The sequence below is a fragment of the Vipera ursinii genome, assembly GCF_947247035.1.
Source record: "Vipera ursinii genome assembly, chromosome: 2".
In the NCBI taxonomy this organism is placed as follows: Eukaryota; Metazoa; Chordata; class Lepidosauria; order Squamata; family Viperidae; genus Vipera; species Vipera ursinii.
The window spans coordinates 146,813,959-146,830,432 of NC_139513.1; the positions used below are offsets into that span (position 1 = coordinate 146,813,959).

Genomic DNA, 16,474 nt, shown 5'->3' on the forward strand with positions numbered 1-16,474 from the left:
TCCCACTTGCAACCAATCTCAATTCATCTCTCCTTTGTCTTACCTACCTTCTGCACCTTGTTGATGCGATGGGCTGCCCGATTATCTTTGGCCTTTTGCTGTCAGAGAAATAAGCATAAGATGAGAGAAGGAAAGCAACATCCCTCCCACACATTCCCCCCCCCTCCAAAGTCACCCAATGCTATCGAACACGTCACATAACATAATTTTGTTATTTTCAAATCATCTAAATACATAGTATTCTAATACTATGTGAGCCAGTTTGGGCTAGTGCTTAAGGCGCCAGGCTAGAAAGCAGGAGACTGTGAAAGCTGACTGGGTGACCTTGAGCCAGTCCCGTGCTCTCTCTCTCTCTCTGCTCAGCCCACCTCATAGAATTGTTGCTGTGGGAAAAAGAGGAGGAGGAGGAGGAGGAGGAGGAGGAGGAGGAGGAGGAGGCATTGGATGTGTCCAGTGCCTTGAGGTATTTGTCAAAATCATAAAGGCAAGATACAAATCAAACGAATAACAATAGGTATGTGCAACATAAAATATGTAACTGTCCAGAGCTAATAGCTATCAATTCAAAACACTTGAAAAAAAGATAACAGTATTTTGTCTCAAAGCTTTTATTTCTCTGGCAATGGCAATAGCACTTGTATACCGCTTCGTAGTGCTTTACAGCCCTCTCTAAGTGGTTTACAGAGTCAGCATATTGCCCCCGAGAATCTGGGTCCCCATTTTACCGACCTCGGAAGGATGAAAGGCTGAGTCAACCTAGAGCCGATGAGTATGGAACTGCTGTCAGTCAGCAGAATTAGCCTGCAACACTGCATTGTAACCACTGTGCCAGCACGGCTCTTAATTATATAGTCACTCAAAATCATATACTTTTAAGTATATAACATCCTTTCGGGATCAAAATCAACTGTCAAAAGCATGGTTTAATGTTTTAAAAATCAGATATCTGTCTGCATTTAGCAGACAAATCCAGACAAATCTGAATAGGTATTGTGGCAGAGGAGGGCAATAGAGAGTATTTCCTTTAACCTCACTTTCTTGCCATTGTTGTATGCAGCAAACGTTCAACACAGGGGGGGGGAGGAATCCTGAACAGTTGTTGCCCAGTTGAGCAAATGACAGGGGCTGCAGCTGTCCTCAGAATGGAAGAAAAGAAAGAAAATAAGAAGGTGACAACCCAAAACTGTTCTATTCTGGGTATGCAGAAGCAGAGGAGTCATCCAAGAAATACTAGAATACTACACAAAACATCGAACAAGATAGAACAGGAGAAGCCCTGCTATTTCCCACGGAGCTGATTAGCTTTGGCTACAACAGAAGAGAAGGAAGACCTAACTAGGAATTTCTTTCTGCAAGTCAAACAGGCTTTAAAGACCCTTGGATCACAAATCACAGAATACCGAATAACAAGAGTTGGAAGGGACCTTGGAGGTCTTCTAGTCCAACTCACTGGTCAAGCAGGAGATCCTATACTATCCTGGAAAAAAATGGCTGTCTAGTCTCTTCTTTAAAACCGCTAGTGATGGAGCATCTACAACTTCTGGAGGCAAGTCGTTCCACTGATTACCGTATTTTTCGGACCATAAGACGCACTTTTCCCCCCCAAAAGTGGGGGGGGAAACGAGGGTGCGTCTTATGGTCCGAAGGTGATCCGTATGGCCAGCCCCAACCTCCGCAAGTGAAGCACGAATTGGCACGTGCTGAGAAACGCCGATCTCACGCTCCTGCACTCTCCCTCGCTCGGTTTCAGCTTCCCTTGCTACAAGAGAAAGCAGGCTGAAACGGAGTGAGGGAGATTGCCAGGAATGCGAATTGGCTGATCTCGCGCTGCTGCAATTTGCCTCGTTTCAGCCTGCTTTCTCTTGTAGCAAGGGAAGCTGAAACCGAGCGAGGGAGTTTGCAGGAGCGCGAGATCGGCCGATTCGCATTTCTGGCAATCTCCCTCACTCCGTTTCAGCTTGCTTTCTGCAAGAGAAAGCCGGGCTGCAGGGCCGCCTCCGCGGGTACTGCTCTAATGCAGAGTGGGAAGGACAAAGAGAGAGGGAAGGAAGGAAGGAAGAAAGGAAGGGACAATGGGAGAGGGAGGGAGAGAAAGAGAGAGAAAGAGAAAGAGAGGGAGAGAGAGAGAAGGAGAAAGAATTTTTTTTCTTGTTTTCCTGCTCTAAAAACTGGGTGCGTCTTATGGTCCGAAAAATACGGTAATTATTCTCACTGTCAGGGAATAATTGGTTGGTTCTCTCCTTGATTACTTTCCTTCCATTGCTTCTTGTTCTGCCCCCCAGGTGCCCTGGAGGCTGACCCTCCTTCTCTTCCTGACAGTCCCTCAAATACTGGAAGACTGCTCTCAAGTTACCCCAGTTCTTCTCTTCATTAGCTTAGACATCTAGACTAGATTCGTTAGACCAAATTACCAGACAGCAAATCTTTCAAGTATAAAAAGAGAAGGGAAGAAAAAGAGAAAGGAAGGAGGACTAGAATTAGGACTTCTGTCTTTCTTTTGGTCAAGGAGTTGCCACCTTGCTCTTTCTCTTCCCTTCCCTTCCCCCCCACCCAACCTTACTTAGTAATTGTCTTCCCTTTCCTTTTTAATCTTTTCTAGTCCCCCAACCCAAAAATTAGATTATTATAGTTCGAAGAAACCCCCTTTCTTTCAGAGTCTTCGTGTTAATGGTGTCCCTCCGGCTCCTCTGAGTGAAACACTGTCACCAGGATTGTTATTTTGCCTGTCACTCTCTTCATTTATTCATAGAGAAACTCCGGAACTTCATCTGTCCCGCTCCTAAAGCAGCTCAAAGACTGGCACAAGTGCTTTACTTCTATTTGTGAGAAAAGCACAACAGACTCTTAGAACAAATGATTCTTTTCCCCTCAGAGGCTCATAATAACAATCTCATTTTCCAAGGGTGGATTTCAGCACAGGCTATCTGTTTGCAAGCAAGAGTGGTATTGCCTGAATCAAGGCATTCAGTTTGGAGAAGTGTAAAAAAAAATATTAAAGAGGGAACCCTCCCAAAAAGAAAGCTTGGGATAGGATGAGAATTAGGAGAAAATGAAATAGGGTGTGTAGTAAAGAGGGAGTAGCTAAACACAAATGCTCTACATACAGCACAACATTCTGTAGTGGTTGTACTAAGAACGTAGGAGTTGCACTGATATAAGGATGCAGAGAGTATGCATACCCTCCCCTTAAGAAATCTAATAAATTCTGTTAAATATAAGAGGAAAAAAATAAAGTCTTTTTTTTTAAAGCTACACAAAACATCCAATTCAAAACTCATTTTTACACGGGCCACTTACCAAATATGGGGCTTTGTCTGGAGCTGGCACCTTTCGCCAAAGCTTCATAATCTGCTTGCAACGGCTAGACCAGTCTGAAGGCAGAACAACAACAATAAAATTGAAATGAAATGGAAACACTCATATGCCAAGGCCAGGTTAATTTTGTCCAGGGATTCTACAAAAACATTTTATCATAAAGCCAGCGTAGGAGTCTACTTAGGGAAAGGTTCACTTTATTCCACCCAGCTAGCAAAATTTTATTCTTATTGCAACACATCTGCCTAGTCTCCCAGTCAGTATCTCCATGATCTCTGCTTATTCTATCTATATATTTTTAAACAGCTTTGTTAAACGCATCTCAGAAAACAAAAACAGCCAGCCCTTTTTGTCAACCCAAGACAACCACAGGATACAACATTGCCTAGTATCCCTCATCACTGGCCATAATCAGCAACATCTGGAGAAAAATAAGATAATAGACTGTGCCAATTTTCCTCAATCAATGGCTTTTAGATGTCTTGGATTTTTAAATGCCATAATGGTACTAGAAGCCCAATATATCTGAGAAGCAACAGATGAGAGAAGAATGCATAAGAAAATGCCATGCAGAAGACAAATTAGGGTTAGAACCACTATCTCTTAGGAGCAATCATAAAGGTAACACAAGGCTTCAGCAGCGAGGCAAGCAGTAGAATTTGTTTCACAGGTTATGAGAAGCACTAACAGTGTGCGTGAAATGGGAAATCTCTTGCTTGGAACCTGGAAACCAATTTTGCATCAACTGAAATCCAGAACACTTTGGTTATTTCAGAAAAACAAATCTGAACAAAGCCAGCAGGGCTAGACTGCTGCAGGTCGCACAGCTGCTGCCCATTCTACCACTCCAGGTCTGCCTGCCCCTGCTGAGCTTCCTTGGGCCCTCCCTCAGCTGCTACCTCCAATATCCCAGAACACCATACCCCACAGACCTACCTCCACAATCTCCCCAGCATGTTCCTTATCCTCCTTCCCTACCTCTGCACAACCACCCATGTCCAAGGCCTCTTCCCAAATTCCACTGCTCCCCCAACCATTTCTGAAAAAATATCTATCATCAGCTTTTCTGATCACCTTGCTACAAATAGCCATGGAAGGACTGGCTTTTTAACCACCTGGATAAAACTAAGATGTAGTAGTGTTTGGACACTCTCCTTTACAAATAATCACATTGCAGAGAACTCAAGATTCATGAAAAATATTCTGAGACCAACACCATAACTAACTCTAAAGTATCATCTCCTAGCGATCTCTTTGATAAAAAGGATATACTATAGAAAGTAACTGGGAAAATGAGATGTGTCATTTGGAAACAAATTTGGGATATGATGAACTAAGGAGAGAGATTTATTTTCCATCTAGTTTATTATCACATAGGAAAAAGTGGTTCAATCAAGGATTTCTTTAGTGGCAACGTTAATAGTTCTGTATATATATACTAGGACAGGTGACTTCAAACTTGGCCCTTTTATGACTTGTGGACTTCAACTCCCAGAATTCCTCAGCCAGAGTGCCTGGCTGCGGAATTCTGGGAGTTGAAGTCCACAAGTCATAAAAGGGCCAAGTTTGAAGACCCCTGTGCTAGGAGGACATACAGCTTAAGGACAGCTGATCCAAACTGACAAATGTAGAGCTGTGGCTGGCCCAGGAATTCTGGGAGTTGAAGTCCACAGGTTGAAAATGGGCCAGTTGCCCCACCCCTGTACAATAACAACACAACTGAATGAAATTTATTAGCATTTGGCAATAGCAGGGTCACATAATGATAATACACAACAATAATACCAACAAAGGAAGCAAAAGCATCCCAAAGTAAGGTAGTTATGCCCTGCAAATTTATTTGATTCTAGTGGCATTACTTGGATCCTTTGAATCACATAATTTTTGGTTTCTTGAAGACGACGATTGGGATCCCTGAGCTGTTGACTTTGACTTCTGTTGCACAGAAGGCTCACAGCAAAAGGGAAGCATATTGTTCCCATCTCCGCAGATCTGACAAGAGAGGTCATTAAAAGGAGATGGGCCTCAAACACAAAGGGAAAAAAAGGGGAAAGATAGGTAACTCACCTGGATAGTCCTGCTTCAGGCTGGGGAAATTCATGTTGGCATAAAGGACAGGTGAGATGGTAGAAAGCTCTCCCAATTCCTCATCCTTCTCCCAACGTTGCAGGCTCCGCTGGTTATAGGAGAGTCCATCACTTTCCCCCTCTGTGGTGGGTGTAGTTGGTGTGGAAGCTGCAGAGCTGCTGGCCCAAGGACTCTCTGGTTCACACTGCTCAGGGCTGAAGAAGCCACTCCTCTCCCTACACGGAGGTGAGGGAAGACAGGAAAACACAATGACACCAGGGTACAATGAGGGAAACTGTCAAGGGCTGGGCTGAGCCGAGGTTATCATGCTGTGCATGTAGGTGACTTACTTATTATCAAGAAATGGGGACTGGCAAACTCCAGAGTAAGTCTCCAAGGGTACAGCAGGCTGCAGGGGCCCAAGAGATGTACCACCAGCTATAAATGAGTTTGAGAGACTGAATCAAAAAGAGTTCACATACGTATCACCTAAAAATAAAGTACCATCCAGATATTCTGGTGAATATCACCAAAGTGTGAGCTTAAGCAGGTGAGGTCTTCAAGTCATCTTAAAAATTAAATTTTTTTAAAAGTTAACGGGGTCACGGGTAAAAGAACATTTAAATATGTGCCGTGTACAAAATAGATACCGTATTTTTGCCTTATTATGGGAGAAAGCACATTTATTTGACCGGCTGTCCTAGTACCCTTTATTATTATTATTATTATTGCAGAAAAGCCAAAATATCGTTAGGGTAATGAAACGTCTGCAAGGAAACCAGCCAGCTCGGAGAGGACCAGGTGGCCCCTCATCCAAAATACCTCAAGGCAGGTAAGAATCCGTGTTAACACCCCCATCTCGGCATCCCCAGCTCACCTTGGAGAAAAGGCCTTTGGGCAAGCTGGGAGCAGTTCGGATCCCGCATGCCTCTGGCCTCCCCGTCTACCCCAACCGAATTAAGCTGCTGTTCTCGTTCAGCAGAACCCAGAACGTCTTTGAAGAGCTGCTGGACATCCTTGCTCTCCATTTTCGGCAACTCTGTTAAAAAGGAGGAAGAAAGAAAGCCAGGGGTGAAATCAACGGGGCCGTGGAGTTCCCTTGGAGCAAGCTCAGTAAGGCAGGGGATCTGGCCGTCTCCCATCGCAGCAGGCTAAATCACCGGGAAAGTGAGAGGTGAATGGGGAAATGAGGAGAGCAAAAAAAAACCAAAACAAAACAAAACAAAACCAAGAAACGTGGGGAAACTGTAAAACTCTTTAATAAAAAAAAAAAAGAAACGTGGGGAAACGAGAGCACCTGAGACTGATTTTTTTTTAAGCCTTTCGCCAGCAGTCAGAAGGGAAGCCAGACGAGAAACCTAGCTTTCCTTCTCTGCTCCTCTCCACGCGGCAGACCCTTGGCGGGGTGGGTGGGTGGGGACAGTAGGGTCTGTTCAAAGACCCGCCTGACCTTCAGTGGGGATTTTGTCAAGGTCGGAGCTGAGCACCCCCTCCCCCGGGGGTGTGGCTGGGTTCTCGGCACCTGTAGGTTCTGGAGAGGTCTTGGGTACCATCTGCTCTTCCGTGCCTGTAGAGAGCAAGCACACCATGTCAATCAGCACACGGCATCACTCACAGTACGGGCAAGAGGTCTAACCTCTATATCTTGGAAGGATGGCTTACTCCTTGAAATGAAAGGTTAGCGCCCCCCCTGCCGCCCCCCCCCCAAGCTGACTGCATCCTTATGGAAACAAGTTGAGCTTGTCGAAGAGTCTGGTCCCAAATCCCCTATAGCAGGGGTCTTCAAACTTGGCCCTTATATGACTTGTGGACTTCAACTCCCAGAATCCCTCAGCTACCAACTCTGGCTGAGGGATTCTGGGAGTTGAAGTCCACAAGTCATAAAAGGGCCAGGTTTGAAGACCCCTGCCCTATAGCTAGGTATTTAGCAAGCAAGGCTTTTAGAACTACGATGAGACTTAAAATTATAAATCTCGACGGCTGCTGCTTTACATGCCACCAGGGACTGCTTTGACGCTGCCTCTAGTTACTGTAGATAGTGAAACATGCAACAATACAATTCCTACACTTTACGTCTTAGGCGCTGCCAACTAGCACTATTGCTGAAAAAAATGTACATTGGAGGCTAAACTGCCCCTGGGGCAGGTTTAAGGTTTTTGATAGTAATCTAAGGTCCAAACAATTGTGACAGGAAACTTTTCTTAAAAAGAACTGCCCAGACACTATGGATACCTATTGCCTCGGAAATAAAACAAGGACTGATTGTTACCATTCGGATACTTGTTGGGGAGAGTTTTTATCTTTCTTAGGTATTTTAGTGAGTGTGGGCTTATATGGACAATATGATTTTATGGTTGAGCACTGCAGAGATGTTAAGCATTATCTATCCTTTTAAAAGGAACTAAGAGGGAATAGTTTTGCCTTCTCCTCTAATCATGGTCTAAACCTTTTATGGAAAATTGCCTCCTAGTTAGCATTTCTTGACAAAGTGACACTGATTGTAACCATGTCCAGGCCACACTCAAAAGCTTCCAGCTAAATCTTATTGCACTAGACTAGCAGACAAAGCGGGAGCCTCTCATTCCATTCCCAAGACCTTGGGACAAAATGACAGGAAGGAGCAGCAGCAAATCCATCTTCTTTCGTCTTACATGTCAAAAGAATCCATTTTGTGCTGTGGGCTCCAGGCTTTTAAGATTGCAAATTAATCTCTAGATTTGACAACTTAGAGAGAGACCGTGCTTGGGCGTAAAAATTGGGTTCTGGAAATTCTAGTGGCCTAGATGTGCCCTAACTGAAGGTCTTCATGCTAACTTCTAGCAAGGGATGATGCACATGGCACCAGTGTGACTAAGATCGGTAATCTAGGCTCCATCTTCTCCGAATTACTAAAAAGTGTTACTTGAAAACTCCAATAGATCAAAGTCACGATAGGTGGGAGTGATCAGTACATACAGGTCCAGCTACCAATTTCCAGAATATAAGAAAGACTGCAATTTAGAATGTAACAGGAATAAAGAGCAGGAAAACAGATCAATTGAAATAAAAAAAAAATATGCTGTGTTTTTTTGTGTGAAATTAGCTGAAAAGTAGGTAACAGATCAGAATGAAAGTAATCTGATCCTGTATAGTAGAGCTGATGAATAGCAAGCAAATTGTGGTTGGATGGAGATGATGAGTTCCACAACAAGAGCGAGCTAAGAAGTTTAAAGGATAAACAACAATATATGATATGGTGTTTAGAAGTAAACTAATTTTAGCTATGGTTTTTTTCCCCTTATATCTTCAGGTTTTTTTTGGCTTACTAATTCTTAATTGATTTTTGTGCATGTCACATAACTTTCCTGATTTCCCAAAAGAAAGATGTTTGGGTATGAATTTGTAAGAAATTGTACAGATTAATAAGCAGCAAATATATCAAAGGCAATAAAAATAATCATTTCAAGTATTCTAAAGCGAGGGTCCCCAACCCCCAGTCCGTGGACCGGCACAGGGCCGTGGCATTCCAGCAACCGGGACATGCAAACAAGCGAAGCCCATCTGCGGGATGCAGGCAGCACGCAAAACCACACACACACACCCTCTGGTCCACAGAAAAAGCTTGTTCCATGGAACCAGTCCCTGGTGCCCAAAAGGGTTGGGGGGGGCGCTATTCTAGAGCACAATGCTACGCATACTTATTGAAGTACATAGGTGGAGTGTTATCCCCCTCCCCCCCAAATAACATGGAAATATATCCTGAGGACCAAAAGCCTCCTATGCAATTTTAAAAATCGTGATACCCACTAGTATTCTCAGTCTTGGCATCAGCTGCTTTCAAGTTGCTTTCAGGAGCTGCTGCTTCTCTGCTACTAAGGCATTCATCCCCTGGAGATGGAAAGACAATAAGCTGATCTTTTAGAACAGACAGCTAACGTCCGAATATTGACTTTAAAAATGGCTCCTGGCTTCTGAGGACCAACCATTTCTGCACGGAATAAAAGTTCACTTCACAGCTTGCCTCCACCTATGAGCCTGAGGATATTTTATTTGGCCAATGTTTCTTCAAAATCAAATGAAATTTTCTTCTGAATTCCCAAGCAAATGTATTTAGAGCATGCACTTTTTGTCCTTACTTCCTCCCTCTCCTTCTTTCCTTCCTTCCCTTTCCTCCCTCCCTCCCTTCCTTCCCCACTAGGGATCCAAATCAAAGGTAAAGGTAAAGGTAAAGTTTCCCCCGCACATGCGTGCTAGTCGTTTCTGACTCTAGGGGCCGGTGCTCATCTCCATTTCAAAGCCGAAGAGCCAGCGCTTGTCCGAGGACGGTCATGTGGCCGGCATGACTAGACGCCAAAGGCGCACGGAACGCTGTTACCTTCCCACCGTGGTGGTCCCTATTTTCCTACTTGCATTTTTTACGTGCTTTTGAACTGCTAGGTTGGCAGAAGCTGGGACGAGTAACAGGCGCTCACTCTGTTACACGGCACTCGGGATTCGACCCTGCCGACCTTCTGATCGACTGCCGACCTTCTGATCGACAAGCTCAACGTAAATCCCATCATTTCTACCTCCTTAATCCAGTTATTTTCCCTCAGCCTTTCACTTACCTTTCGGCTGAACTGTAAGTGCCTTTCCATCCTCCGGCCCTTTTTGGAGCCTGATGGGATCTACCTTGGGCCTGGGAGCTCCCTGGCCGACAGGAGGATGGGCAGTTCCATCTCCACCCACACCACCAGCAGCCAACAGAGCCTGCCTGCTCAGGTCTAGGAGTGCTTTGCCAAAAAATGCTTCCTGTCAAAAGAGGTTGAAGAAGGAACAAAAATACGATAAAGGGCCTGGTGAATCAATGAATGAATTTCTGGAAACTCCCTCATTCCAATTGCCTGGGGCTATAGCTTTAACTAATAACAAACACAGAATCACAGGGCTAGAAGGGACCTTGGAGGTCATCTAGCCTAATTCCCTACCCAGGGCAGGAGTCGTATATCATCCCAAACTTTTCTCGAAAACCTCCAGCAATGGGAGTACTCACAACTCTAGGAGACAGCTGAGAACAATTACCTCTCTGTTGTGTAGATTAATTGTTCTCAACTGTCGGGAAATTTCTCCCCTTCGTTCTAGGTAGGATCTCTCTTTAAGAAGCTCGCACCTACTGCTTTGCTGTCCTGTCCTCAGCCACTTGGCAGAATAGGTCTGCATCTCTCCCCTCGTCTCTGTGATTGCCCCTCCAGTACTAGAAGACAGCTGTCGTGTCACCTCTAAGCCTTCTCTTCACAGACTAAACATACTTAGCTCCCTTTGCCATAAATCACACAATTTAGCCTCCGGTGGGGGGGGGGCTTATCGTTGTTGCTCTTCTCTGCAGTCTTTCTAGGGCCTCAGCATCTTTTTTGTATCGTGGCAACCAGAGCTGGACACAGTATTCCAAGTGTGGCCTCGCTAGTGCAGTGTAGAGCAGTACTAACCCTTTGCGTGGCCTTGATTCTGTCCCTCGGTTGATGCAGCCCAGGACTGTGTTGGCTTTTTTTGGCAGCTGCAAAAGTGGTGACCCACCAGGACTCCTAGATCCCTTTCACAGGCACTACTGTCAAGCCAGGTACCACCTATCCTGCACCTGTGCATCTGGTTTTTCCTGCCATCTTCCAAGCTACCGAATCCCCCCAATTTCCTTTTGAAAATGTCCATAGAGAGAGATCTACTTCCTTTACTTGTTTTCTTTGGTCTATGGCAGGGGTGTCAAACTGCCGTCCCGCGGGCCGGATGCGTCATCCGGAAGCCACGCTAACCCCATTGCCGGCAATGGCAAAACCGTCCTGATACGTCGCGTGACCTCACGTGACGTCGCGAGTTTGACACGTCTGGTCTATGAGATCCACCTCCCTTTTCCTTGCCCTCCTTCAATGTTACTAAAACAAGAACTGGACTTAAGGAAGCTTGGTAATCCTTACCCAGAGATATTTATTTGCCACTAAGCTAGCCCTCTCCTGGGCTTTTTTTTCCTCAGATGTGTAGGACTAAAACTCACATTATCCATAGCTACTGAGCATTCTGGTGATGAGGTTCTGTATCCAAACAGAGCTGGAAGATTGGGGAGTACAGCACTAAAAAAACCTCTTACCTGAAGATAGGCAGGGAACATGTCTTCTAGCTTGCTTTTCTTCCGCCCCCGCCGTTTCTTCTTTTCATCAGCTTCAACCACTCCCTGTTCAGCCAAGGACTCAGCAGGGTTTTCAGCAGGTGGGTTAGGTTGCACCCCTGATAAGGAGAGAGGATTGAGTTTAGCATGGTCCTGTGTGGACCAACCAAGCCTGGGAATGCTAAGCACATTTGCAGGCTTTGCTGCAGTACATTTTAGGGTCAGGAAAATTAGGAAAGGAAGGGTAAGGAAGTGCATAGAGGACTGATGATAATTGCACCTTAATAATCTTTCTCAGCAAATTCTAGGAGCAAGGAGCCCCATCCGTCAAGACCAAAACTCACACATGATAAACTTTGAGCCCAGTATCTGGAGGGCCAAAGGATCCCTATTCCTGCCTTTGTTTCCATAATTTATTTTTCTTCTAGTTGCTGACACTCCTCTCTCTCTCTCCCCCCCTCTACCTGTTATTCCAAATTTGAAAATACAGGTCTATAAATCGGAATATGCACTATAATTTAAAGTAAAAATAGGTATAACTGAACAAGACAGGAAATGTTAGAAATAATTGGAAAATTCTATACAAAGCTATACAAAGATCAAGATCACTCAAGAGCAACAACACCCACGAAAGAGGAAATGTCAGATATCCTAGTGGAGAAAGTACCATAAGATCAATGAAAAATGGCAAAGCTTCAGGAAATGACTGTGTTACGGCTGAAATGCTGAAAGCTGGTGATCATAGTTTACACAAGATATTAGCAAAACTATACTTCAGATGCCTCAGAGAAGAAAAAATACCTGATGCATGGAAAAATGCTGAGGTGATTCTTATACACAAGAAAGGGGTCTAATATGAGTCATCTAGAAGGTTTTCACCAAGATAATAGCAAAAAGAATATTGAAAACATTAAATGATGCCCAGCCAAAGGAGCAGGCAGAGTTCAGAAGTGGCTACAGCACAATGGATCACATCTAGATTATTCAGCAAGTCATTGAAAGGCATGAGTGCATTGCCTCTGTGCAATGGCTTTCAAGTTTCATTGACTACGAAAAGGCATTTGACACAGTATTCCAGCAGCCAATAATTAATACATTGCTCAACCATGGTGTAGATGCTGCTTATATAAACTTACTACAATCAATATATGAAAAAACAATGGCAACAATTTACTTTAATGATATTAAATCAAAATAGAACAAAGTGTATGACAAGCAATAGCAGTTAAACTAATATATACCTCTTCACAGTGCTTTACAGCCCTCTCTAGGCAGTTTACAGAGTCAGCCTATTGCCCCCAACAATCTGGGTCCTCACTTTACTGACTTCGGAAAGATGGAAGGCTGAGTCAACCTTGAGCTGGTGAAATGCCAAACTGTTGGCAGTCAGCAAAATTACCCCGCAATACTGCATTCTAGCCACTGCGCCGCCACAGGCAATACAAGGCAATACAATATCACCTATCCTTTTCTCAGCCTGCCTTGAAGAACTATTTTGCAAACTAGACTGGGCAAAAGCTGGAATAAAAATCAATGGCACCTATTTAAATCACTTAAGATGATGTTCTCTTCTCACAAGACCCAGAAGAGCTACAAAGACACATACAAGGGCTGCACAAAGCAAAACCATTTTGCTTAAAAAAAGGCCCAGGTTACATTTAATAAATTAACAAAAGAAAGCAAAAGGTTTATATCTGGAGAAGAACTAGACGCACTAGACCCCTACATATACCTTTGCCAACGGATCTCAATGGAAGGTGATACAGTAAAGGAAACTGAACAGCGTGTTAAATGTGGTTGGCAGGCATTCAGCAAGCTAAGCAAAATTTTTGAGAACAACCTCCCCCTATGCCTGAAAAGTTTTCGATCAGTGTGTGCTACCTGCTCTAACCTATGCCAGTGAAAAAAGGGACACTAAACTCACGATCCATACAACAGCTAAGAGTGGAGCAAAGAGCCATGGAAAGATACATGCTCGGCATCACAAGACAAGATAGAAAAACCAAGGCAGTCATAGAATGGGTCCCACTTGATAAAAAGCATCCACGAAAGAGACCCAAAACAAGATGGATCTACGACATCAGCAAGTATTGTGGGCCCAACTGGCAAAGGAAAGCTCAAGACCAGTGTTGTGATTCAGGGTCAGCCTGTGGGTTCGGCAGTTGGGTTGGACGATTCAGAGGAAGAGGAGGGGGGTGTTGGAGAGCTTGCTGAGGATAGCCTTGAGGCTCCGCAGAGCCCTCAGCCAGGCCCCTCCCATCTGGTTACGATGCAGACCCAGCTGTGTGAGCCTGACAGCGTGGATGAAGATGACCCACAGCTGGCCCTGTTCAAGGACTCCCGACGCAGGAGGCAGTCAAGCAGGAGTAAACAGAGGAAGGCAATGGGGCACCTCGGAAGGAGGCAGAGAGAAGCCACGCCCTGAACTGTTTAAAAGGGAAATGTGTGGGAAGGCTGGTTTGCTGAAGGCAACCGTTTGAATAGCTCCTGTTTCATGGTTCGTGTTTGCTCTGTTTGCTCTGTTTTATGTTAATAAATTTGGCAGGCTTAGTTCCAGCCTCTTGCCGTTTTGTAAAGGGGTTGTCCCTGCCTTTTCTGCAGGGCCGGTAGTAGGCTGGTACAGAACAACCGTATTGGTTGGAAACATGGGGAAGAGGCCTTCATCCTGCAGTGGATAGAGAATGGCTAGAATGATGATGATGATGATGATGATGATGAAGAAGAACACTGATGTAAATGACTCAGCCAGTAAACTGAGGCACGGAGTCCTTGGTGCTCTTTGAGCTTGGTTCTTTACTCACAGATACTTCATTTCCCAACTAGATAACATCATCAGTCCTTGCTAGAAAAAGTTCCCAATTTAATCCTGAACTACAAATATTCTCTTCTACTGAATCTGAAGAATGTCCGAAAAGGTAATTCTCTTTCTTTAAAAATAAGATTATGGCTATTAGGGGAGTTTTAACAGCCTTCCCAAACTTGCATCCCTCCAGTGACTGGGGCTGGAGGATGCCATGTGGGTGAGTCTGCTCTCGATTAAAAGGAAGTCCCTTGCACACTTGTTCAGATTATGCGGATGAAGCAAGGGGAGAAGCACAAAACAAGCACAGCACTTACCTTCTTCTGGTTGCCCTTCAGCAGTTGTCAGCTCCCGAGAGATTTCAGCCAAGACGACTGAGCCCTTTTTCAAGCGTGTGTGTGACTTCCGCTGTCGCACCATGAAACCTCCAATACCTATTCCGGTGCAGAGGAGAAACAAGTCAAGAGACGGAGCTAGAAAATTATCTTGTGTGGGAAAGACAGATTCTTTGGTGCCTGGCCAAAGCGAGGAGTACTTACCTGGGCGGTAGGGCTTCCGCTTCCTCTTCTTGACCTCCTCAGAGTCTTCCAAAAGGCCTTTTCCCATTTCAGCCTCCACTGCAGCTACCCTGTCTGGAGTAGGCGGGGCTTCCAATTTGATCTCACACTCCATGTGTTCAACACTAACTGCAATGGGAGCAAAAAACCAAAACGGTTCAATGTCTCCCGCTGCCTTTATATCAGACATGTCAAACACAAGGCCCGGAGGCCAGATCCGGCTCGCGAAGTTGTTTCATGCGGCCCGCGAAGTCATCCTAGAAACAGTGAGGGAACGGCCCCCACTGCCTTGGCCCTGGCCCAGAGACCCTCCTTCTGCCAGAGACCCTCAGATCTGTCCCAGTCCTGCCCAGGCCCCCATAGGCACCCTTGATGCAAACGACGTAGAGCTGGCCACGCCCACCCAGTAGGCCATACGCACTCTAGCCACGCCCACCCAGGCCACACCCACCCGGCCCCCTGAGGGCAACCGCAATGCTGATGCAGCCCTCAATGAAATTGCGTTTGACACCCCTGCTTTATATGGAAAGGTATACAATTTGTGTAAAAAAAAATCACATAATTTACATATAGGTAGTTCTCAGTTAATGACCTCGGTCAGTGTTCATCTTAGAAGAGGGCTGAACAAATGATGGTTACGCCTCATCCACAAAGTTCTGACCATCCCAGCCCCACCAGTCACGTAATCGTGATCTGGCTGCTGGGCAACCAGCTTGCACTTGTGAAGGCTGCAGCATCGTACGGTCACAGGATCGCAATTTGCGACCTTCTCTGCCAGCTCCCACCATCAAGGTCAGTGGGGAAGCTGGCACGGAAGGAGACTTCGGTGAGTCTCCTCTTCCCCTCTGTGCTCCTGCCCGACCACACCAGTCACCTGCATGCATACCCTTGTACAGAACTGTTCCTTACATATGAAGCCTGGTGAATGGCAGTCTTACAAAATGAGGTTTACCACAATGGAGTTTTCATGTGCACTCAAAGCTAATTTGGGGGTGGGGGATAGGGTTAAGGTCTCAGTTTTCCTTCTCCTACAAATCCACTAGGATTAAGACTGTAACTATAGCACTGTCGTGGTTCAGACATTCTGAGCAGACCAAGCACTCCTTAACTGAGAAGTCAGATTATATTTGGAAACAGATGAACTGATTACTTAAGAGTCCTAGAATCTCAAAAACACAGTTAGAAAAGGCCATACTGTAAGGCCAGGGGTATCAAACTAGCAGCCCACGGGGCCGGATGCATCACATGCAGGTCACACCCACCCCAGCTCCACAAAGACAAAAAACGTCATGTGACGTGATCAAGTTTGACACGCGTGCTGTAGGCCATCTAGCCCAGAGGTCCCCAACCTAGTGGGCACCATGGACCGGTTCCGTGGAGAGAGGTTTTTCTGCGCAACGGGCGTGGTTTTGTGTGCTGCCAGCATCCTGCAGATGGGGCTTTCCTTGTTTGTGAGGACCGGTTGCTGGCACGCTGTGGTCCGCTACTGGTCCACGGACTGGGGATTGGGGACCCCTGATCTAGGCCAAACGCTTGCTCAGGTCAGGAATCCAAATTAAAGCATCCTGGACAAATGCCTGTCCAGCCTCTGCTTGAAATAGCAAGCCCCAAAGCTCACTA

At 45.4% G+C, this 16,474-nt stretch overlaps 1 protein-coding gene across 1 annotated transcript in view; it reads right to left on the minus strand.

Annotated features, from left to right (window-relative positions):
* KMT2D (lysine methyltransferase 2D) overlaps positions 1-16,474 on the minus strand; it is a 125,820-nt gene that overhangs the window by 52,511 nt on the left and 56,835 nt on the right. Inside the window, exons 21-31 of the mRNA XM_083353039.1 lie at positions 14,837-14,983; positions 14,615-14,731; positions 11,480-11,616; positions 9,969-10,152; positions 9,169-9,249; positions 6,833-6,949; positions 6,260-6,421; positions 5,733-5,820; positions 5,383-5,618; positions 3,298-3,371; positions 48-98 (exon numbers count right to left, since the gene is read on the minus strand). Of these exons, the coding sequence (XP_083209165.1) occupies positions 48-98; positions 3,298-3,371; positions 5,383-5,618; positions 5,733-5,820; positions 6,260-6,421; positions 6,833-6,949; positions 9,169-9,249; positions 9,969-10,152; positions 11,480-11,616; positions 14,615-14,731; positions 14,837-14,983 (1,394 nt within the window). The remainder of the gene's footprint in view (positions 1-47; positions 99-3,297; positions 3,372-5,382; positions 5,619-5,732; positions 5,821-6,259; positions 6,422-6,832; positions 6,950-9,168; positions 9,250-9,968; positions 10,153-11,479; positions 11,617-14,614; positions 14,732-14,836; positions 14,984-16,474) is intronic.